A 22,626-nucleotide genomic window follows, 5' to 3' on the forward strand; every position below is an offset into this window, starting at 1 on the left:
CTTGATCCGAACCGAGTCGGATCTGGCGGGGCCGTATTAGTATTTATACTTTCTCAGTCGATTGTTCTTTTCTATACCTTTCTTTGTCTGCCCAACTTTTCAATTTTTGCTTCCTATGCAATTTTTGCCCGCGGAGAGGCTTGGTACCGCAATATGTCTCTCTTAGGGACGATTAATCCCAATCTAGCCCGATCTCAATCCGTTGTTAGCCACAATATGCCTCAATTACCTTCTCCTGGGGAAGTGGGAGGAGACGGACCGTACGTCCACCACGAGTATGAAGATTCTGAAAAAAGCAACAGTGGTGCTACACTCCGGGAAGAGGAAGAGAAAATTGAAGAGAGGGTGGGCTCGCTTGTTCGACAGCTGACCAGACACTCGACTCGATACTCCGTTAGCGGCACTCTTGAGAACCCATTCACCAGCGACAATGCCGACTCAGCAGTCAACCCCAACAGTCCCAACTTCAATGTGCGCAGCTGGATGAAGAATCTTTTAGCTATTCGCTCCCGTGATCCTGATTTATACCCTAATCGGACCGCGGGCGTATCTTTCAGGAATCTGAGCGTGCATGGATTCGGATCGCCCACTGATTACCAGAAGGATGTTTTGAACAGTCTATTGGAGATTGGAACCATGATTCGACGCCTCCTTGGTTCAAAGCTGCAGAAGATTCAAATCCTTCGCGAGTTTGACGGCCTTGTGAAGAGTGGAGAGATGCTTGTTGTGCTGGGAAAGCCCGGCTCTGGATGCTCTACTCTTCTCAAAACAATTGCTGGCGAAATGAGTGGGATCTCGATGTCCGAGGAATCTGTGTTGAACTATGAAGGTGAATGTTTGTACTCAGCAAGTCGATTCGATATACTGACTTCTTCAACTTTTTAGGAATCTCGGCAAAACGAATGCAGAAGAACTTTAAAGGTGAAGCTATCTACTCAGCAGAGACTGAAGTTCACTTTCCACAGTTGAGCGTGGGGTAAGGCAATTCTAGCACCCACCCATAACCTCGGATCTAATGTGATGTTTCGATTTTGCAGAGACACCCTCATGTTCGCAGCCCTGGCTCGAGCCCCCCGCAACCGCTTCGATGGGATCAGTACCCAACAGTACGCTGAACATATGCGAGATGTTGTGATGGCAATGCTCGGCCTTTCTCATACCGTGAACACCCGTGTTGGAAATGACTTTATTCGCGGCGTCAGTGGTGGTGAGCGTAAACGCGTCAGTATTGCGGAGATCACATTGAGTCAGAGTCCATTGCAGTGCTGGGACAATAGCACGCGCGGCCTTGACAGTGCCAACGCCCTTGAATTTTGCAAAAATCTGGCCCTGATGAGCAAATACTCAGGTACGGCTGCGTGTGTCGCAATTTATCAAGCCTCTCAATCCGCATATGACGTTTTCGACAAAGTCACTTTGCTTTATGAGGGACGCCAAATTTACTTTGGGCCTGCAACTGAAGCAAAGCAATATTTTGTGGATATGGGATTCGATTGCCCTGGTCGCCAAACAACTGCCGACTTTCTCACATCAATCACAAGTCCTTCGGAGAGACAGGTTCGTCCAGGGTTCGAAGGTCGCGTACCCCAGACACCGGATGAACTTGCAGGAGCCTGGAAATCGAGTCCGGCTCGTGCGAAGCTTTTAAAAGAGATCGAAGAATATGAGAGTGAGCATCCAATTGGTGGTGACTCTTACGGTAAATTTTTCAACGCCCACCGAACTATTCAGGCAAAACATCAGCGCTCTGGATCTCCCTACACCATCTCTGCCATTGATCAAGTTAAGATCTGTACGATACGCGGATTTCAACGTCTGCGGGGAGACTTCAGCTTAACGGCTACTGCATTATTTGGTAACTTCGTTATGAGTTTGATTATAGGCAGCGTCTTCTACCGGCTACCCAACGACACCCAGAGTTTTTACAGCCGCGGTGCTCTACTCTTCTTTGCCGTCCTGCTCAACGCCTTCTCCAGTGCCTTAGAGATCCTCACACTTTATGCTCAACGACCAATCGTTGAAAAGCAGTCAAGATTCGCGTTTTATCACCCTTTTGCTGAAGCGGTTGCGTCGATGCTTTGTGACGTGCCTTACAAACTCATCAATTCATTCACCTTCAACATTCCTCTCTACTTCATGACCAATCTCCGTCAAGAGCCAGGAGCTTTTTTCACTTTTTGGATATTCAGCGTAGTCACTACATTTACGATGTCCATGATCTTCCGCACTATCGCATCGGCATCGAGATCATTATCACAAGCACTGGTACCCGCTGCGATCCTGATACTGGGGCTGGTGATCTACACTGGCTTCACAATCCCAACGCGCAATATGCTTGGCTGGTCCAGATGGATGAATTATATCAACCCAATCGCTTATGCATTTGAAAGTTTCATGGTCAATGAGTTTCATGATCGGACATTTCCATGCGCAGCAATCGTGCCTTCTGGTGGAGTCTATGACGGTCTCTCAATGGAGAATAGAATCTGTTCTACTGTTGGAGCAGAGTCTGGGTCTGCCCTTGTTTCTGGCTCGCTTTATCTCCAATTGAGCTTTCAATATTCAAAGGTCCACCTGTGGCGGAATTTCGGCATATTGATTGCTTTCATGGTGTTCTTCACGGCCGTTCATCTACTGGCAACGGAGTATATTTCGGAACAGAAATCTAAGGGTGAAGTTCTTCTCTTCCGCCAAGGACATCAGCCGAAGTATATTGGGGGCGAGCCGGATGCCGAGTCATCCCCCTTGCCTAATACGAATGAAAAGACCGACGAAACAAACCCCGGATCCCCGGCTATCCAGCGTCAGACAGCTATTTTCCAGTGGCAGGATGTTTGCTATGATATCAAAATTAAAGGCGAGTCTCGGCGGATTTTGGACAACGTTGACGGATGGGTGAAGCCGGGAACGTGTACCGCCCTGATGGGCGTGTCAGGAGCCGGCAAAACCACGCTTCTCGATGTCCTTGCCACCAGAGTCACTATGGGAGTTGTTACAGGCCAAATGCTTGTGGATGGTCAGCCCCGCGATCAATCATTCCAACGGAAAACAGGCTACGTTCAACAGCAAGATCTCCATTTGCCTACATCGACTGTCCGAGAGGCCTTAGAATTCAGCGCTGTCCTACGCCAGCCAGCATCGGCCAGCCATACGGAAAAGATCGCTTATGTGGACGAAGTAATCAATCTTCTAGGCATGGGCGCTTATGCGGATGCTGTGGTTGGCGTTCCTGGCGAAGGACTTAACGTGGAACAACGCAAACGTTTGACAATTGGCGTTGAGCTTGCAGCTAAGCCTCAACTATTACTCTTCTTGGATGAGCCTACCAGTGGATTGGATAGCCAAACATCATGGTCGATCTTGGACCTTATCGATACATTGACTAAACATGGTCAAGCAATTCTCTGCACGATTCATCAGCCTTCGGCAATGCTCTTTCAACGTTTCGATCGACTGTTGTTTTTGGCGAGGGTGGTAAAACGATTTACTTCGGCGAAATTGGTGAAAATTCAAAGACATTATCTAGTTATTTCGAACGGAACGGCGCGCACCATTTGTCTCCTGGCGAAAATCCTGCAGAATGGATGCTAGAAGTAATTGGCGCTGCCCCCGGTTCCCACAGTGAGATTGAATGGCCAAAAGTCTGGCGAGAGAGCTCTGAGTATGGCAAGGTCAAGGAACACCTGGGCCAGCTAAAAGAAACACTTGCTGTCAAGCCTCAAGAGGAACCCGGCCCTGGTTCGTACGCTGAGTTTGCTGCCCCTTTCTATATTCAACTATACGAATGTCTGGTTCGCGTCTTCGCTCAATATTACAGAAGTCCGACTTATATTTGGTCAAAGGCAGCGCTCTGTGTTTTGACCTCATTGTATATTGGCTTTTCGTTTTTCCACGCTTCAAACTCGATTCAAGGACTTCAAAATCAGATGTTTAGCGTGTTCATGTTAATGACAATCTTCGGCAACCTGGTACAACAAATTATGCCAAACTTTGTCACACAGCGATCGCTATATGAGGTCCGCGAGAGGCCTTCCAAGGCATACAGCTGGAAGGCATTCATGGCGGCTAATATTATTGTGGAGCTACCTTGGAATACATTGATGGCTGCTTTGATATTCTTTTGCTGGTATTACCCGATTGGTTTATACAACAACGCACCCGAAGGCACACTTCACGAGCGTGGTGCTTTGATGTTTCTCCTTATCTGGACCTTCCTTCTCTTTACATCAACATTTGCACATATGGTTATCGCAGGCATTGAGCTTGCAGAAACCGGTGGAAATATTGCGACATTGCTCTTTTCGCTGTGTCTCATTTTCTGTGGCGTTCTCGCTACGAAAGAGGCCTTACCGGGGTTCTGGGTTTTCATGTATCGCGTTTCCCCATTCACCTACCTTGTGTCAGGCATGTTGTCGACAGCGTTGGCAGGAGCCGATGCAAAATGCGAAGCAGTGGAATATTTGAAGTTTTCTCCGCCATTCAATCAAACCTGTGGAGATTATTTGGATCCATACATTTCCGCTGTCGGAACGGGCTACATCCTCAACCCCGAAGCACTATCCGACTGTTCACTCTGCACGATCAGCAAGACTGACGCCTTCCTTGCGCAAATTGGATCTTCGTTTGATACCGCCTGGCGTAACTTCGGACTCATGTGGGTCTATATTGCCTTCAATATCTTCGGTGCGGTGTTCATTTATTGGTTGGCGCGAGTACCCAAAGGAAACAAGACCTCCGGCACTACCTAGACGAAACATGGTCATGACACCGCTCAAAAGCAGTGGAATTCTCAATCTTTTTCGACTATCCTTCTTGAATAATTCGTCCTTCACTTTGTCTCTTCTCCTTCTCTCCTGCTCATTCTTGCCAATTGTTTTTGGCCGCCTCATTCATTTCCCTCTCGTATATCTAAACTTATCTTGATTTTGACTCCTTATTTAGCTCGAGTCTGTTTGTAATTAGAAAGAATACATTTGCGTTTATACTCTTCAAGTTCTGAAATTCGAAGTGTCTTCTGTTGAGAGCCTGAGGCTGCGATGTCTAAGCCAGCACCCGTCTGTAGAATTTCAAGTTGTGTATATGATAGATAATTATATTGATAATATAACAAATCTTCAATCTAACATAAAGTAAAGAAAAGGCCTAACCCTCCCTAAGGTAGTACTGTAAAGCATACCTGGCATTGGGAACCTTAGAAGCTACCGGTAAGTGTACCCGGGAAGTGTACCCGGGAAGGCTTTAAAACCGAATGCATATTTGAAATGTGCATTGAAACAGTAGGCTACAAAACCTTTTCCTGCATTTAGGCTACTCCTTGGGCAGTTGCCACTATGGGGCGCTGTAGAGTAGCCCGGTTACCAAAGACGCAGGCCATACATCGCTTGGTATATTTGCTTTCATTTGAGTAAAGAGTGATGATGGTCTAGGCCTATAACAGAGATATAGACTAATTCCTCTCGCACGTATTGGCGATAATCAAGTATTAATTTAAGAACCGAAACGTCATCGATATCCATTATTCATTATGGATTCAGCATAATCGTGAAAAGTCATGTCCCGTGCCGTCCCATTTCTAGGACCATTCTTCATGAGCGCACTCCACTTTTGTCGATAGCGATAAACTTAGCTCCAGGTGTGATCAGCCAAATCGTGTCTCGCTCGGTCCGCATTGACCTTTCCACGGTGATCATAGCAGAGACCTGCGATACCAGCCCCCCACATTGCGCCGCACTCCCACATGACAATGGCAAGGTCCCACAACTCCATAATTTTCTGTCCATGGGGATAGGCCAGGTCAGCTGCGAGAACAGTTCCGACGAACTCGCTCTCAGTGGGAAGAGTATCACCACCCTTCACGTAAGCGAGAACAGGGTCGACCAAGTGCTCAACAACGGAGCGAGTCTCCGGCAACATGTCGCCAGAAACAAGGTCCTTGAGACGGGCTTCAGCGCTAGAGAGAGGACCGTTGCCACGCTCGACCCTGGTACCGTTGGCACGGAAATGCTCAAGCTCCGGTCGTCCTTCCGGCATGATAGGGGCAATAGCCGCGTTGACATCAAAGTCAGTCCGACCAAGGAGAGTGATGGGGCGATGGCGGCAGTTGGAGAGTTGCCACCAGTGAGTGAACAAAAGACAGAGAGCTGCTGGGTTGTAAGGATCATTGTTTCGGTACCAGATCATAGCACCAATCAAGCGTGCGTAAACCTCAGACAGCGGTCCTTCCTCCAAAGAGCCACGAGTCAAAGAGGGAATGATGTTGCTAACCTCTCCACACATCATATCAGGTCCAAGATCAATCCAGTCGTGCGCAACACAGCCAAGACCAGCGATGGCAGCCATCTGCTCGCCACCACCAGAGTCATAGTAGACGTGGCAGAACACAGCATCGGCGAGTTTGTAACGAGCAAGGCGATCGAGGTCATTCCAGACAACCATGCACGGGGCAGAATCAATGGGGTCATCATCCTCGATGATGGTTTTCTGGCGCAAACATCCGTAGTTGCATCCCTTAACAATCCGGATGTCGTCGATATGAGGGCCAGCAGAGGCAGATGCTTCAGCAGAGGCAGTCACTTCAGCGAAAGCAAATGAAAGTCTGTCCGAGACCGCAGAGTTGTGAACACCGATGGAGTAATCAAGAACAAATGCAGAGTCCATGATAGCCCACAGGCCGGAGATAGATCCGCCGTAAACGCCTCGATTGTAACCGCAAGACATACTGTAAATACTGCAATTCACAAGAGGACCTTCGCACAGCTCTGCGGCAAAGAGGTCATCCGTAACCTGATCTGGAGAGTCTGCTACGCCACTCAGTTTCGGAGCCAGGGGCTTGCGAGCAGTTGGCCAAGTGGGCATCTCAACCTGGCGCACTTCGGCAAAGTCAAGGCGCTCGGTCTGGCCAGTGGTGACGACCTTGTCACGAGCTTGCAAAAGTACAGAGGAGTCGGCCAGTAGGCCAACTGCACAGTCGACGGCATCTGCAACGCGTGCGTTACGCAACCAAGATATGCTCGACGCGGCACCAAGCACTCCTTTAGTCAGGTCAGTGTCGGCACGACGGGCCACGTTGACAGTTGTCGTCAGAGTATCATTCTCAGAATCGTACTCCTGTGAGAATTTGGGCGTGCCGGGTTCAATAGGACTGATCCCATGGGTCTTTAGTGACCAGCACGCTGCGCCGTGTGGGGAGTTTCTCACAGCCCCTTCACCACGGACGTGAACCGTATTCCAGGTAGAAGTAAGGCGGACAGTGGCATTGGGATCTTCAGCAGAGACCTCGTCGGTGCGATCACCCCAGTGAGAGACGACGGGAATACAATCGAAAGCGGGCGAGCGACTCAGGCCACCGCTGACGACTAGACCAGGAAGTAGGTCGGAGATGGGTTGTTCAGCACCCCGGACTGAAAAGGGCCGGTTGAGTTCATTGGTGCGAGCAAGGATCTTGTAGAGCCGGGACTTGTTATCGACGGAGTGTCGAGCAGCAGCCTTCTTGTCACGCAGCTCCAGAGGCGAGACCTCGGCGGTGTTGGAAATGAAGTCAGTCACATCGCGACAGGAGATCCGCTTGTTGAAAGAATGCTGGTGGTCAGCACGGGGATCAACAAGCCCGCCCCTCAGGGCGATTTCGGGAAGCTCATCCACCCGAGCGATGTAAGGCATGTTCGGTCAAGCACACAATGTGAAGATTCAGTTTTTACGTATCAAGAAAGGGCGATCGATGAATCGCATTGTTGATATCCTTCTTTTTCTGCTCGCGAACAGCATATTTATATTTTTTTAGTCGTTGCAGGTTGTCTCGAACCTCTATACTTGTCAGTGGACCATTGTTAATCACCAGAAGCCGGGTTATAGTCTGGAAGAACATGCTGATTGGGCGGCATATTCTTCCTGGGGCTTTGATCAGGATTTAGCATTGAAATGGTTACACATTTTGCATTCCACAGCATTGCAATTGAGTGCATTGCTGCTGCATCTTATGCTGTACCAACATGAATACTAGGATTCGGTTCGTGAGCTCGGTAAATCTTCCTATCGCGAATAAGAATTCCTGTACCTGGACACAGATTCGTTAGATAGATCCGAAACGTAGTTCCTGCGGGGTACATATAGTGTAACGTGGCGCAGATTTGTGCAACCCCGAAACTCCAGGGCTGGCACGTGTAGATATTTTACATGGCCTGACCGATCTTGTGTTACGTCAATTCCATTCTTTTGGCTAGTCTCCGATTTGAGTTTACTGAAGCTAAGTTCATTTAAACGATCTTGGCCACAACGCTAATAACAACTAAACCTTGACTCTGGTTGGCATAGAAGCTAAACATTCAACGACGCAAAACAAAAACTATAGCCAGAATGATATAATCCAATTATAATGTTTTTCGTAACCGGTTTTACTCCATTGGGTTCACTTTCTTGCTATTTCTGTATGATTGCTGGTGTTACCTGAGGATGATGTACAGATGCATATCGACTCAACATGAGCCACTCGCCTCAGATCTTGCATTGAACTATTGAAGAGGCTTAAGCAAACGTGTCCGCAAACAATCCATACATCTGACAAGCAAACATGATTTTGTGCTCAAGCCCTTCCTACTCTCTATGAACTATGGAAGCCGTTCAAGTGACTGGTCGGCTAGCACCCTGCGCATATGAGACGGACGATCGTCACAGCTTGCCTTCTGGCACTCGCCATTAGCGAGCTCGTTTTCGATGGGTCCAAAACATAGCTCCCTAGAGTAAGCTGACTGTTGTGTCACAACTTTCAGTCCTTTTAGAAGATCATTTTTTGATGGTCTGATGCACCATCCATTGTAAATCAAAAACCTGCTCAGCAGACAAAGGACCAAGCGTTGAGATATCAGATGCGGAAATGAGCGTCTTTGTCAGCTCTTGTCGAGCTTTGGGTGGTCTTAATAAATGCAAGATATGCCACTCGGTCCTCTTCCCTTTCGTTGGTGAGGATTTCTGGTCTCTGAGGCTAAGTTTTTCACGTAAATTCACAATTCAGAGAGGTATAATAACTCCATCCTTTTGAACTCTTGGCGGGTATCCTCCTTTATATTAACACTTGAGGATCGGAGTCACTTTTTCAAACTTTCAAGGCGACAATTCTGTTAATTGAATTAACCTTGCTGGTGTGAATTGTCGCATCGAATCAATATACTTCTCCATGGTGACGTCATACTAGTCTATTTACTTAAGGGGACTTTTAGCACTATGAGACAACTTTATGTTGGTGAAACTTCTTATTCATATTATCTGCGACAATTTAATTCCTTGTCTTCATTTGCTTGCATTCATTCCAAGTAATATACGCCGATTACCATCGATCTCGGCGAATTGATGGAGATTCTCAGGAATATCCTCGGACAATTCCCGAGCATTTGATTCGACGACAAAGTACATCTTGGCAGGCACCTTTACCATAAACTTCTTAGTGGCAATACCTCCACATCCGGAGGAAAGCACTAAGACTTTAGTCTTTATATCTGTCCGAGGAAGCTCCCCGTTCACTCCACCCCGTTCACTACACCCCGAATGCTAAGAAAAAAAATGCCCGAAGATAGCGCGACTAAAGGCCGCTTGTGCATAACGAAGCCCATTATAAGAGAACGACTCCGCGTGTTTGAATGTATTGTCTTCTAGAATACCCCACGACACAAGATCAATCAAGATGAAGATGAAGTCGAGCGTCATTTTGGGCGCGGCACTTTCTGTCGCCCCGGTGCGGGGACAACATACCCTCACAGCTGAGTCAATCCAGAAGATGGGCAATAATACTCTCTTCGAGCGTTGGAGGCCAACCTCCCATTTTCTTGCGCCGGCAGGATGGATGAATGTAGGAAGTCCTTTTCAAGGGGATATTGGTCGAACGATACTAATTTAATAGGATCCGTGTGGTCCGATATTTGATCCTGTACGTGGACTCTACCATCTTCAGTATCAATTCCATCCAAATCATATCAGCTGGGGTATGACATACCCATTCCAACTCATTCAATCTATAATCTAACTTCCTTAGGTAATGTCTCCTGGGGCCATGCCACCAGTCCGGACCTGATAACTTGGACCGACGTTGACCACCACGACAACGACATTCCAGCTTGGAAAGATTCCGAAGCGCAGTCTATCGGAACAACCAATTCCACAGGCAGTGGCAAGCACAATCCCGCCCTATACAACCACCTCGCCATCTTCTCCGGCGGTGCCCAGCCCGTCAATCTATCCGGTGAGGTCGACGGCACAATCCTACTCTTCTACACCGGCGCCTCGAGCTTGCCAACAGCATGGAACACGCCCTACGCTCGCGGAACAGAAAGCCAGGCGCTCGCGTACTCCACTGATGGCGGGAAAACATGGGAAGATTACAAGAGCAACCCAGTGATCAGTGAGCCACCAGAAAATTGGAACGTCACTGGCTGGCGTGATCCATATTTCGTCTCGTGGCCAGAGCTGGACAAACTCCTCAACGCGACCGAGCCTCACTTCTATGCCGTACTTGGCTCTGGCATCCGCGAAGTCGGTCCGCGTATTCCTCTATACAAAGCTAAAGCCTCTGATCTCACGGACTGGACCTTTATGGGTGCGCTTTGGGAACCGGAGAAGAATACTTCTCTAGGTAGTATCGAGGAAACCGGATCCTACGGATTCAACTTCGAGCTGTCCAACTTCTTCTCTATTGGTGATCGCTACTTCGTCAGCATGGGTGCAGAGGGAGGCAACGTGAGTTTCCACCAGAACAAGTGGTCTTTATGGAATGAGGGTACAATCTCCGTCCGTTCGAATGGGAGCATTGCTTTTGAACCAGTATCCGGTGGTGCCAGTGATTGGGGCTTGTTATACGCAGTAAGCTTCCAGCATGAAAACTCTCACAAATTTCAATATCCTAACTCGTTCAGATCTCATCTTTCAACGACACAAAGAACAACCGCCGCATCCAATGGGGCTGGGCGCAGGAAGATCTCAACGACTTCGGCGCCGTTCAACAAGGTTACCAAGGCGCCTTCGCTCTACCCCGAGAAGTCTTCATTCAAGACACTCTGAACGTGCTCCGCGACTCCCCGTCCAAAGTCACTACCCTCGGCAACGCACGCTTCTTCAAAAACGCCAATGGAACATGGACAGCCAGCACACTGGGCGTCCGACCAGCGCCCGATGTCGTAAAGGGTCTGCAGCACGGCTCAAACCACACAAAATACCCCTGCAACGCACGAAGCTGCAGGACAAACCAGATCAAACTACCGAACCACCTCTCCAACTCCTACCAACTCAGTCTGAGCATCAAGAGCACCACCGGCGTGGCGGGTATCACAATCGGGGCATCGCCTGATCGTGAAGAGTACACGAACATCTACTTCGATCCATCGAATAACACAATCGGTGTCGACCGCGCTCATTCATCTCTTATCAAGGAATTCACAAATTACACTCATGCGGGATATTTCAAGCCGTATCAGATTGCACAGAAGAACACTTCTCCTGTGGCCGAGACTATTGATCTAACGATCTTTGTGGATGGCTCTCTAATCGAGGTTTATGCCAACGATCGCTTCGCATTGACGAGCCGGATTTATCCTAGTCGCGAGGATAGTACGGGCATTTCCTTCTTTGCCGGAGAGGGTGCTGATGTCGAGTACTCTAGGCTTGAGATTTGGGATGGGTTGCTTAATGTTTGGCCTGATCGGCCGAGGAATAGTAGCTCGCTGCTTGTTTTTGATACGCCTGCTGAGACGGGCAATTATACTTGGTGGGCTGGGAATTAATGAGTCCAGGCAAGTCCAGGGTTACGATTGGTGATTGTGACTTGATTGACTCTTTGGGAGTCAGTAAGACTATTTATCAATTACCAGTAATATATACTTCATCTTTTCATGTCAATAAGTGGATGGCTTGTCTTTGGTTCATGTAAATCATCTTATACTACAAGTTCCTCCCTGTGTGCACCAGGGAGACCAATAACTCCAGCTTAGCAGCACATACATGCGAGTTACTATACAAAATCAAAAAAGAGAACCATTTATCAATTCCGGGTATATGCATATCCAATGCCAAAAAAAAAGAAAATCATATCAAGTCTCCGCAACCCTTGGTTCGTCCTGAGTCAAAGGACTAGTAAATCACGTCGAGACCCCTCATCTAAGACAAAGAAATCTTCGGCCTCTTATTATTCAAACCCGGCTTAAAGCCCGGCGCAGGCCTCGAGCGCTTCCGCTCATTAGCCTCCATCTCAGCCTTCATAATCCTCTCCTGCTCAGACATTTTCTTCGGTGCCGCCAGAACAGACCCCTTCTTCCCGGCCAACGGATTTTTCTTCGGACCAGACGCAAACACATTCTTCGGCTTCTGCGCCCCAAAGGACATTGAGATCTTCGGCGCGGCGGGTGGATCAGCGGGGGAATCCGCCGGCACAGCAGGCGTAGCTGTATCTGTAGCTGTAGCCGTGGCCGTGGCCGTGGCAGTATCTTCAACTGGAGCATTCGCCGAGTACGCAGAAGTATCACCAACAACAACACCCTCAGCCTTAGCCGCAGGTTGCTGCTGCTTGGCCCCAAATCCAAAATCAAGCTTAACCTTCTCCCCATCATGCTGCAACATCTTCTCCTCAGACCTCGCCTCCTTCTCCTCCGCCTCCAACCTCTCCCTGGCCTGCTTCTGCGCCCGCTCAACCTGCTGCCGAATAGCCTTCTGCTCCCGCTCCTCATCACCCTTATCCTGCCGTTCCTTCTTAAGCAGCGCCTCGCGCTTCCGCAACGTCTCGGGCGAATTATCAATCCAGGCAATATGCAGCCCCTTCTCCGTGTCGTCGACTTTGCAGATTCCCTCTTTGCCTAGGTATGCGACGTATTGCGTGAGGGATTTCCATTTCGTTGCGTTTAAGTGAATGTGTGATTTGTCGCGGATGATTTCTGCAAAGCAAGCATTAGCATTATCCTTGCCTGGCCTTGCCTGACCTCGGCCACAGGCTGCGGGGTTCACTAACCTTGATAAAAGTGATTAGCATGTATACTCTTCGTACCATGCGCCGTACGAAGCGTATCGATAAAATTCTTCGAGAAATCCCGACTAAAGCTCTCGATATGCGTCTTCGAGTCTTCGCCAATCAGCATCATTTGGCGGACGTGGGATTCGCTTTGAACGTGGCATTTGAAGCCGTTTTCGTCCGGGCATTGTTTTTCGCAGGCTTGGCAGTACCATCTGTTACGGGGATTGAATTAGCTTGTGTTGCCTTCGGAGAAACAGTAGAACAGGTAGCGGGGAGCGAGCGGAGGTGCTGTGTTGCGCTGCGCTGGCGAGCGAGAGACTTACCGCAGTCGGCCAAGGCCTTTCCTTCTGCTGGCGTTTGCGATGGCTTTTGTTGAGCCGGCTTCTGCTTTGGGCATTTTGGTTTGTGATTTGAGTAGGGTAGAGTGAAGGAAGTTGAAAGTTGGAGAATGGTTGAAGGTGAAAGTCCGCGATGGCCGATGCTTATCTCAGGCGGTGGCGATAAGAGTCTGCACGTGATTGATATTGAGTGGTGGAAAGCCCTACAATGGCAATGGCAATGGCAATAAACATGAGCCCTATGATTGAATGACTACTGTAATACTCAGTCTAGAGGAAAGCAGTGAGGTAGATAATGTCATTGCTAAGAGGTAAGCGTATCTACCATCGAGCCAGGCCGATTTCCATGTTGCGGCTATGAGAGGCAAGAGAATCGGCGGGCTATTCTCTGTCCGGGGAGATTCCCACTTGAAGTCCGGTGGCCCATCATACATGAAAAAAACAAAGGTCTGGTCGCATTTCCCAGGAAATCTCCGATCTAAAACAGAAAAGAAATCTCGAATGAAGGGAGCCCGAATAAAGTGGAGAAAAATACAACACAAAGGAAATCAGAAAAAAGCCGGACAAACCAAAGGGTAGGTATGTCAACTCCATGCGCCAAAGGAGATCTTTTTTTCGACAAGAGATGATGAGAGATGATGAGTGTACTCGAAATCGAAATCGAAATCGGCGGAGAGAAAAAAGAGATCATCGAAAAGAAGATGGGAAAGATTCGAAAAAAAAAAAAAAGATCGCTGAGTCGTACATTCATGCGCGCCGGAAAACAAACGCCTTGCCCTTCTCGCTCGCACTCGAGGTGCACGCCATGGCCGCTGCTCATGCGATGCAGAATTCGCCCATGCCCTCGGGGCCAAATTCGTTGTATTCGGTCCGAGACATGAAGGTCTTAAGTTGGCCTTGATCGATCACGAAGAAGACCTTGGCACAGACCTGGGCGCCCAGGAAAACTGCTTCCTCAGGGCCGTGTCCGCCCCGGGAGGTGCTTCCAGGACCCGAGGTGGCGCCGGGAGCATTGCTGTTCGGACGGCCCTTGAACTCTGAGTTGTATTCGGGGAATTTGGTAGCCTTGATGACGGTGGGTCCTTGGAAGTGACCGGCTCGGTGCTGCTGGCCTTGGTCCATGCCAGGGGTGCCGGGAGCAGTAGGCATCCCGGGATTGTTATGCGTGGCAGCGACCAGAAGGGGATTCACTCCGTGAGCAGCAGGATGGTGTTGCAAGCCTGGTTGGGGTTGGCCCGGGCCAATTTGGGCGGGCGTATTGGTTCCGCCGGTGGGGAGAGGCGTGGAGAAGGTGGATGGAATTTCCGAGGTGAAGATGGAGGCGGAGGGAGAGTTCAAGAACTTCTGCGAAATCGCCCCGAGAAGAGCCTGGTTGAAACCTGTGGGATGGTTAGCTAGGTTCAATATAAAAACATGTGATCGGGGGAAGCTTACCTCGGACTCTGCTGCCGGCTCCCACGATGATAATGTTGCTCCACAGTTCGTTTCGCTTATCGTTGGGGCAGCAGTTGATCGCGTATTGAACCTGGGATGCAATATCTTCCAGAATGCCATTGCTAAGGAGAGGCCCGGCACGTTGGCGCGGAGTTGCTGCCAGGAAACGCTCGACACCAACGGTGATCTCTCGGGTGTTGCGCTTGTAGCGCTTGGAGCCACCAGCTTGAGTATCGTTCTCCATCTCAACGAACTCTTCGAACTGGAAAGAAGCCCGCTCCTTCTGAGCGTTGGGCTGCTTGGGATCAATCTTCTTACCGGTTGACTTATCCTTCTCCATGTTTGCGAGATACTCGGAGGTGTCGCCACTGACGATGGCCGCAACATCCAGAACACCCTCATCCGTTCCGTTGTTTTCGGAAGCACCCTCGGTTCGGGGAAAGTTACCGCCAGCTGACTCTCCAGGAGGGATAGCGGGGGTGCTTTGGTGAGCGGTGGCTGCAGCGCCGGGAAGAGGAGTTCCAGGGGGAAGAATCTCAGCGATATCGCTTCTCTTGAGTTGCTCACACATCTCGCGAGTGAAGCCCTTCGATCCGAGAAGTTCAAGGAGGCGATCAGTCATGGCATCACCGCCACATCCAGAGAGAGCGATGCCTCGACCGTACCTCTGAGGGACAGAGTTGATGACCGCGCTCACATCAGTCTTGGTCTTGCCAACGTCGATGACAAGGGCAGTTAGAACGCCGTAGCCCCATGCGACAGAGAGGGCAGCATCCACATACGCGAACCCCGGGGTGCTGAAATGTTCGAAGACAAAACGGGTGATTTCCTCTCGGTCAGTCTGGGTCCAGCTGGGCTGGGCGACGATGAGAACGGGTGTGTGGAGCGGGGGGGCTGAGCAGGTTGTAGACATGCTGGATGAGGGCGAAGAAGGCGTTTCGGTTCACAATGCGGCCATCCCGGATGGGATAGACGGCGCCCTCGTCGGACATCACATCTTCCTCGTAGATGACCTCTTGCGCGGGCTCAGTCTCGGCCTTTTCGGCACCCTCGACAGTTTCCTCGCGAGGAGCAGAAGCTCCATCGTCCTTCATTTCGACATCCTCCTTGGGAGGCTGTCCAGACGCGCCGGGAATGCTGGTAGGAGCGGTGGTAGAGGTAGAAGGTGTGGTGACCTTGCGGATGCGATGAGGTTCGTACTCGCCCGGCTTTTCAGCTGGGAACATGCGCGTCTGCAGGCGAAGCTTGGCTGGGCAGTATGCCTCCGGGAGACCGAGTTGCGCGAGGGTCAATTCAGAACCGGGCGCGATGAGCTAGCAAGTGTCAGTTAAATTTCCATAGCAGATAGTCGAGATTTGACGCACCACGAGGTGTTCATCTCTGAACGGAGCCATTGGATGGGCTTCCCGACCAGGGTAGATGAAATAATCAAGGGGGAGAGGTGGATTGCGACGGGCGAATTTGCGTTCACCGGGGAGGAGTCCGCGAGATTTCTGAGCAGATTGAAGCTGTTCGCGAGATTCCTGGGCGCGAGCTCTCCCGCGCTGATTACGAGAGACTTGCTGTCTCGTAAGTGGCCTGGTGTCGGAGCGGTGTTACTTTTAGCCGAAGTGGCGTCGGTGGCTGGTTTATCCGAGATCCGTTCCGAGGTCAGTTTGTCCGGGTGGGGCGTGCATGAGTGCTTATGTCAGGCAGAAACATCACGTCAAACACGTCACGTGTTGCTATCCGTTTGTACGCGCTCTTTAGCCCCCCCCAATAGTACAGACTCCAGCGTACTACATATTTTCACATTCACTGCTAGTAGTATACAATATATCTATCTATCTAATTTTTAAGTTACTTAGACATTCACAGCTAAAGCTTGATAATAATGTCGCTTTCCTACCCCCGCCCGCGCCCCCGCTCTAGTTTCGGCGGAACCTTTTAACTCTTTGTCTCGACTCCCGAGATATAGTACTACTAGTAGTATTTGCAATAGCACTTTATTCTCTCGGGATGGAACTTGAATACTACTACTATAACATCATAATATTTGGATTCAACTTGAATTATTTCCTCCTAGGCACAAAGTAGGTACATTTGTAGTTTTTTAAATAATTAAGGATTTAAACCTTAGGCTGTCAAGGATCGAGGTAAATCTGATCTATATCCCACCCAGGCAGTCGTGCAACCTATCCACTCATCTATACTATCCCAGTCGCATGAGTGCCCATTCAACCTGTTGCGGCTATGGGGATCGATGTATTCAGCAGTTGTCGTGGACAAAGGCAGTCACATGACCCTATACTACACGATCTTCTACACTCACGAGGCCAAAGAGATAAGGAGACCACTGATGAATGCCAGCTAAGGCCAAGGAACGATCGGATAGAACGAGATATAGGACGAAGTGATTAAGGAGGTCAAACCTCCCAGAGCAAGAACGGAAGCGTTCTACTAGTAGACTGATCTACCCAGTGTTTCTGAATAGCAGGAAGTACTACTTAGTTGGCTCCAGTATACCAGTAGTACTCAGCCGCAGGCCTCAATAGAGACAGTCTATCGATATGGAACCTTGTCAGTTGATGCTTTGGAAAATGAATTATCTTCGTATTCTAAGCCTCTAGTGTGTACTAGAATTTTGATGCAGTCTATGCTAGGAGTGCTACTACTAATATATCTATCGACTCCGAGTCTACCAGGCTTGATTGTTTGATCGATTACCTTATACCCAAGGTAGGGTATTAGTATTAGTAGTGCTTTTATTAACAATCAGTGCCAGTATACCTGTATGCCTGCCTCAATTATATCTCTAACTGCCCTAGACACCTTCCGTAGAGGTTTGTTTACTTTTCTTAATACTCATTGACTACTACTACTACTATTACTACCTCTCCATTGTTCTTTCTTCTTCTTCATCCCCCCCGATTGCAGTGATGATTCAAAGTTTCCTGAAAGGGAGACAACTCTTCTCGATAATTCTACTTTTCTATCATATAACAATTTTCAACTTTACTCCCTTCGCCTGGGCATATCCTTTCTTCAACCCGCTCGATCCACACTCTCAATACGAAGATCAAGGCCCTGCATCGCCGAAGGGCAGAGAAGAGGCCGACGGTTCCTCGAGGACCTAAAGTCACTGGTAGGCGGATTTAATTTCATTTCACGAAGAATGGAATGTAGAGAGATTTTTACTAACACAATTCTAGTACAAATTTCTCAAGATATGATACACGATGTTGGGGACCTTGACTTCTTCGGGATTCGAAGTGTGACCCGCGACCCCATACGATCGATCACCGTACCATTCCAGAATTTGCCATCATAAGACGATCGCAGACCTACGAAAGCAAAATGGACCGACGACTTTGCTTACAAGAAATGCCGCTACGATCTCACGCACATGTGCCAAATATTCCGGGAGGAAAACTCCAAATGTTTTCGCCGTCGATGCCACAAGCTTCAACCACTTGGAGAAAATGTGCCAGCTTGTTAGCATGCGGTCAGAGCAGCCTTGGCTGATCCCGGGGATTTTGATTTGAACAATTTACCACAGCATCAGTGGGAAGATACTGTTCTAGGACAAATGCCACCCTACATACCCAATCGCAGAGTCAAGCACAGCTTTTTAACCACATGCGGAGCCGAAATCCGGGAAACAGAAGATCAATACCTACTTCTCCCGCACTAGTCTAGCATCCGCTGGTGATGATAACCAGGCTGGAGATGCTCAAGAATCGAGTGAGGAGAAGGAGAAGGAGAACCTCCTTCGTGGGCCGAAGTCACAGGTGAGCAAATCCAATTCCAACAGAAAAGATACCATATGGGTACTATTAGATCGATCTTCAGAGCCCCCTCCCCCCAAGCCGCCTACTCTCCAATGCGCCCAGAAGACCTCCCCCCCGCTCCCCCATGGCCTGCCCATCTGGGAGGAGATGGACAAGTTTGAGGAGCTGTGATGGGCTGTGATGAGATATCGTGACAATCTACACTCTCAGCACGACTATTTTACTTTGCACATCGCTACCATCGCCGAGGGACATGCCCTTTCGATTTCGCCAAATGACCTAGAGGATGTTGTTCTTTGTGTTGAAGACATAACGCAGGAACAATTAAACTTCAATCCGGGTTCCCTTCCTAAAGGCCTGGCTACACTCTCTTATCTCATCACCAATCTCGTCCATCTCTCCTTTGCTTGATCGGTATCACTTTCATTACAATGGCACGAAGGCCTGCACCTCAGTCACCGCACCGCCTCTGCTCTCTTATTCTGCTGATGAGGACTTGATGCTGGTGAGGATTATGATATCAAGATGTACCGTAGTAACCACATTCAAGTTGATCTCGGGGAGACTCCGTATACTTCTATCACCTCCTCGTCCGCGGTGTAAGTTCAAGCCTCTAAAAAAACGAAAAATCAAAAGAATATAAATCGGCATCCGCATCAAGACGCAGACATAATAAATTGACCGCCCATAAACAAATGCTATAGAATGTGCAAACCTAAGCCAAGACTCCCATCAACCCAATCCAATTCAATCCAACTTGAATCCGTCAAACGCCCATCCATTTTCTCTATGACCAGCATAAATTCATCCATGGCGTCTATCCGCCTACTCCGGTCCCTGATTATACTTCTCCGTCGCAGACCGGAACAATTCCTGCTGCTGTCGGAGCAATTCCTCCTCAGAAAGTCCACTCTGCTCCATCTTGCTCTGTTTCTTCTCGCGGGACTGCGCAGCACAAACACGTTAGCATTTCCATCCATTCATTGGGCACTTCTCCGCTGTCGCGACATACCTTCAACTGCTCCTTATGATCCTCCGCAACGGCGAGAATATCCGGAACATACTCGGCAAAACCAAGCTCTTTCAACGCCTTCTCGACATGCTCACAGGCGATGGTCTTCTTGGCCTCTTTCTCGCTTATCTCGTTCGCTTCCGAGGAAATCAGTGTGATGAATTCAACACAACATTCCATAAGCAAGTCGCGCGCGTCCTTGGAGAAGGTTTGGCCCGATGATGGGGGTAGGATCTCGGTGATGATTTTCTGGACCGTCGCTGTGATTGGAGTGTTAGTCGGAGTTCCACTGTTGGGTACGCTCACGCTCGATCAACACGGTACGAACCTTTTGGAAGCGACAAGTCGTCGTTGGCTGTGGGAGGAAAGTTAGTAAACGCGACACAGCACCGCAGCACAGTAATACGCCAACTGCGGAAGTAGAGCAAGGCTTCCAGCTCCGCCGGACTCACAGTTAAATTCTCGATCCGACATGGTAAATATACCCGGGGCAACGTTCAGAGAATGCGAATGCGAATGAATAGACCCTCCGAGAAAGCAGAGCCGAGACTGAGTGGATGGTGGGTGGTTGAGTGAGTGGAGAGTGGCCCCGTCTGTGGCAGAAAAAAGGTTCCCTGACCGCTTTGCGGATTACTTCAAGGAAATTTTTCCTGCTTCAGTTCTTCTCTTCTACACAACTCCAATTCATTCAACTCGGCTCTCCTCGAGTGAATCGAATCCTCTTAATGTTGAGCGATTGATTCCTCGGGGATACTTCACTAATGGTAAGCTTCCTTTGCTCTGCTCTGCTCTCCTTTCCTCCCCTGCCTGCAATGCACTGCTCCGTGCAATGCATACCCTCTACATGATGAACTTTTGTTGTCGCCCCTATCATACAAAACCGTGGTGATTTACCTGTCCTAGCCAAACGGACTAGCTGAAATGAAAAATTCAAATCTCTTTGATTTTCACTCAAGTTGTGAAGTTTCTCTCGCTAACTTGTACAAAAGACTCAGGGCTATCAATACATCACATCACAACATCGCCAGTCGGCCAACCAGCCGAACAACCAGCAATCACAATCACATTAATACATCCCGAGATATTTCTTTTGTTTCTGCTTCTATAGGTATGCGAGACCCAATACAATTACACTCTTCTCTTCCACCCATTTTTTGTATGATGAACCTCCTACATTCCATGCTAAGTATGAAGGTGTTTCACCACCTGATGCTTATAAAATGTAAATGCTTTTCATCTTTCGGCTGATTACAACCCATGCCATTACACATTGTTCGCATTCATTACTTTGGCCGCATCATACTAATTGATGTACAGAAACTTCCCAGTTTAGTCTTAGTCTTAGTCTTAGTCCGGGCCGCACGAGTGCATCCATCGGATCACCCGATATAGCATAATACCCTCTATAATCAATGCAAATGCACTTAAATCAAAATCTAACTTCTACTTCGTACATACAATCCGTTTCAAGTTGATAAATCATTCCTGGAACGCCCCCAATTCCTGATCATTCCACCTGCAAGAAGAAGGAAAAGTCAGCACAAAGCTCCACACTTCTCTCAAGCCCAAGCTCAAGCTCAAGCTCAATCCACCCATCAAAAACAAAACAAGGAAAAAAGAACCAATCCACTCACGAAAGAAACTTCCCACTCAGTCCCGCCGACGCATCAAGCACAAGTTTACCCATAACATGGCCAGGCTGTTCAACCCTGAGTAACTTGCCATCCTTATGCACCCCCGTAAACTTAGCATGCATCTCCGCATCCAAACTAGTCGCATGATCCTCGCGGAGTTCACGCTGCATATTCGTATCGACCATTCCGGGACGAATGGAGACGGAAATCACGTCCGGTTCTTCGGCCGCTAGACTCATTGCGAAATGGTTCATTGCTGCCTTTGTCGCGCCGTATAGGGCCCATCCTCTGTATCCGGTTACTGCGGCGCCGGAGGAGGTGAAGATTATTTTTCCGTGGGTGGTGCGGAGGTGTGGGAGGGCTGCTTTTGTCTGTTTGGTGGGAGGATTAGCTTGATCTGGGGAATCGCGTTTATGGTTATTGCCATGACCCCGGTCCTGTCTGGTCCAGTGCAGTCTGGTCCAAGTGAGGCTGTATAGGTATGCATGCATGCACGGTATGCCGGCCCGGGGGGAATCGAATCGGAGATGGGTGCTGAGTGCGGGGATGGTTCGGAGGGAGCAACGTACAAAAGCAACCAAACTAATAAAATTGACATCAAAGCCAGCTTTCCATTCATCCGTACTGGCGACATCAATTTTACCAACTTGACCAAGAACACCATGGTTCAAGACCATTCCATCCAAACGGCCGAAAGTAGATACAGCAGCGTCGACGGCCTTTTGCGCGAGACTAAAGTCTGCCAGGTCCCCGTTGACCACTTCGACCTGCTTTGGGTATTTTTCTTTCAGGGCTTGGAGCGGGGCGAGGGTTCGGGCGACGACTACAACGTTGTGTGGTTGCGGGGTTGTGAGGAGGTATTCTGTAATGCAGAGGCCGATGCCTGTTGCGGTTGCGATTGGGATTGGAATTAGCTGGGAGCGAAGGGGAGGAGGGGGGACTGGTGGGGGGAATTACCTCGAGAGGCACCAGTTACGATGATTGTCTTCGACATTGGGTCTTTTGGTGAGCGTGAAGGAGGAGGTGGAGGTGGAGGGAAGTTGTCGAGGGAAGCTCCAAGAAGAAGCCGAGGAAGTGCGGGGCTTAATAATCTCCGCGGCGGTTGGACTGCGGTCGGTTACATGGGATTGATAGCACTACAGAGTATAGAGAGATGAGATACAGGGAGAGTGTTTTAATGAAAGCCAATTTCAATTCATTGGCAGTTATCTAGTCGTACCTATTAATTTAGTATCACATATCGCATTATTCCCAGTTGCGATTCTCCTCTCTTATTCCAGAGTTGGTACTGAATCGAGTATTCCATGATATACCACCTCAATTCAATTTTGAATTTCATTATTTCAATATTCATTGGTCATTTCAATTTTCTTTCTGTTCTACTAGATTTGCTATACAATGCCTATACTATCCATGAACTATAGTATACTAGTATATTCTACTGCTTATACTGATA

At 48.9% G+C, this 22,626-nt stretch overlaps 8 protein-coding genes across 8 annotated transcripts; 3 read left to right on the forward strand and 5 right to left on the reverse strand.

Annotated features, from left to right (window-relative positions):
* Positions 1–153: 153 nt before the first annotated feature.
* Positions 154–4,748, forward strand: N7481_007050 (CDR ABC transporter; the record flags this gene model as incomplete). Its single annotated transcript, XM_057266269.1, has 4 exons — positions 154–829; positions 886–976; positions 1,038–3,353; positions 3,398–4,748. The coding sequence occupies 4 exons, from the start codon at positions 154–156 to the stop codon at positions 4,746–4,748; spliced, it is 4,434 nt and encodes a 1,477-aa protein (XP_057120470.1).
* An 874-nt stretch (positions 4,749–5,622) lies between these two features.
* Positions 5,623–7,659, reverse strand: N7481_007051 (uncharacterized protein; the record flags this gene model as incomplete). The annotated part of the gene is made up of 1 exon (XM_057266270.1): positions 5,623–7,659. The coding sequence occupies one exon, from the start codon at positions 7,657–7,659 to the stop codon at positions 5,623–5,625; it is 2,037 nt and encodes a 678-aa protein (XP_057120471.1).
* A 2,014-nt stretch (positions 7,660–9,673) lies between these two features.
* N7481_007052 (glycoside hydrolase family 32 protein) lies at positions 9,674–11,762 on the forward strand (the record flags this gene model as incomplete). The annotated part of the gene is made up of 4 exons (XM_057266271.1): positions 9,674–9,838; positions 9,890–9,971; positions 10,022–10,845; positions 10,899–11,762. 4 exons carry the CDS (start codon positions 9,674–9,676, stop codon positions 11,760–11,762), a joined length of 1,935 nt encoding a protein of 644 aa, XP_057120472.1.
* A 373-nt stretch (positions 11,763–12,135) lies between these two features.
* N7481_007053 (putative C2H2 finger domain protein (Kin17)) lies at positions 12,136–13,379 on the reverse strand (the record flags this gene model as incomplete). Its single annotated transcript, XM_057266272.1, has 3 exons — positions 12,136–12,974; positions 13,016–13,194; positions 13,306–13,379. 3 exons carry the CDS (start codon positions 13,377–13,379, stop codon positions 12,136–12,138), a joined length of 1,092 nt encoding a protein of 363 aa, XP_057120473.1.
* A 757-nt stretch (positions 13,380–14,136) lies between these two features.
* On the reverse strand, positions 14,137–16,148 carry N7481_007054 (uncharacterized protein; the record flags this gene model as incomplete). Its single annotated transcript, XM_057266273.1, has 4 exons — positions 14,137–14,699; positions 14,755–15,610; positions 15,666–16,067; positions 16,119–16,148. 4 exons carry the CDS (start codon positions 16,146–16,148, stop codon positions 14,137–14,139), a joined length of 1,851 nt encoding a protein of 616 aa, XP_057120474.1.
* A 1,814-nt stretch (positions 16,149–17,962) lies between these two features.
* On the forward strand, positions 17,963–18,695 carry N7481_007055 (uncharacterized protein; the record flags this gene model as incomplete). Its single annotated transcript, XM_057266274.1, has 3 exons — positions 17,963–18,005; positions 18,076–18,238; positions 18,428–18,695. 3 exons carry the CDS (start codon positions 17,963–17,965, stop codon positions 18,693–18,695), a joined length of 474 nt encoding a protein of 157 aa, XP_057120475.1.
* Positions 18,696–19,349: 654 nt separating this feature from the next.
* Positions 19,350–20,010, reverse strand: nctB (negative cofactor 2 transcription regulator complex subunit NCB2; the record flags this gene model as incomplete). The annotated part of the gene is made up of 4 exons (XM_057266275.1): positions 19,350–19,469; positions 19,537–19,796; positions 19,865–19,891; positions 19,989–20,010. 4 exons carry the CDS (start codon positions 20,008–20,010, stop codon positions 19,350–19,352), a joined length of 429 nt encoding a protein of 142 aa, XP_057120476.1.
* A 1,005-nt stretch (positions 20,011–21,015) lies between these two features.
* Positions 21,016–22,164, reverse strand: N7481_007057 (SDR family oxidoreductase; the record flags this gene model as incomplete). The annotated part of the gene is made up of 4 exons (XM_057266276.1): positions 21,016–21,052; positions 21,171–21,607; positions 21,740–22,053; positions 22,128–22,164. 4 exons carry the CDS (start codon positions 22,162–22,164, stop codon positions 21,016–21,018), a joined length of 825 nt encoding a protein of 274 aa, XP_057120477.1.
* Between the last annotated feature and the right edge of the window lie 462 nt (positions 22,165–22,626).

Source organism: Penicillium waksmanii (assembly GCF_028829765.1).
Source record: "Penicillium waksmanii strain IBT 27052 chromosome Unknown utg000007l:1.0-4314555.0:1.0-4317578.0, whole genome shotgun sequence".
In the NCBI taxonomy this organism is placed as follows: Eukaryota; Fungi; Ascomycota; class Eurotiomycetes; order Eurotiales; family Aspergillaceae; genus Penicillium; species Penicillium waksmanii.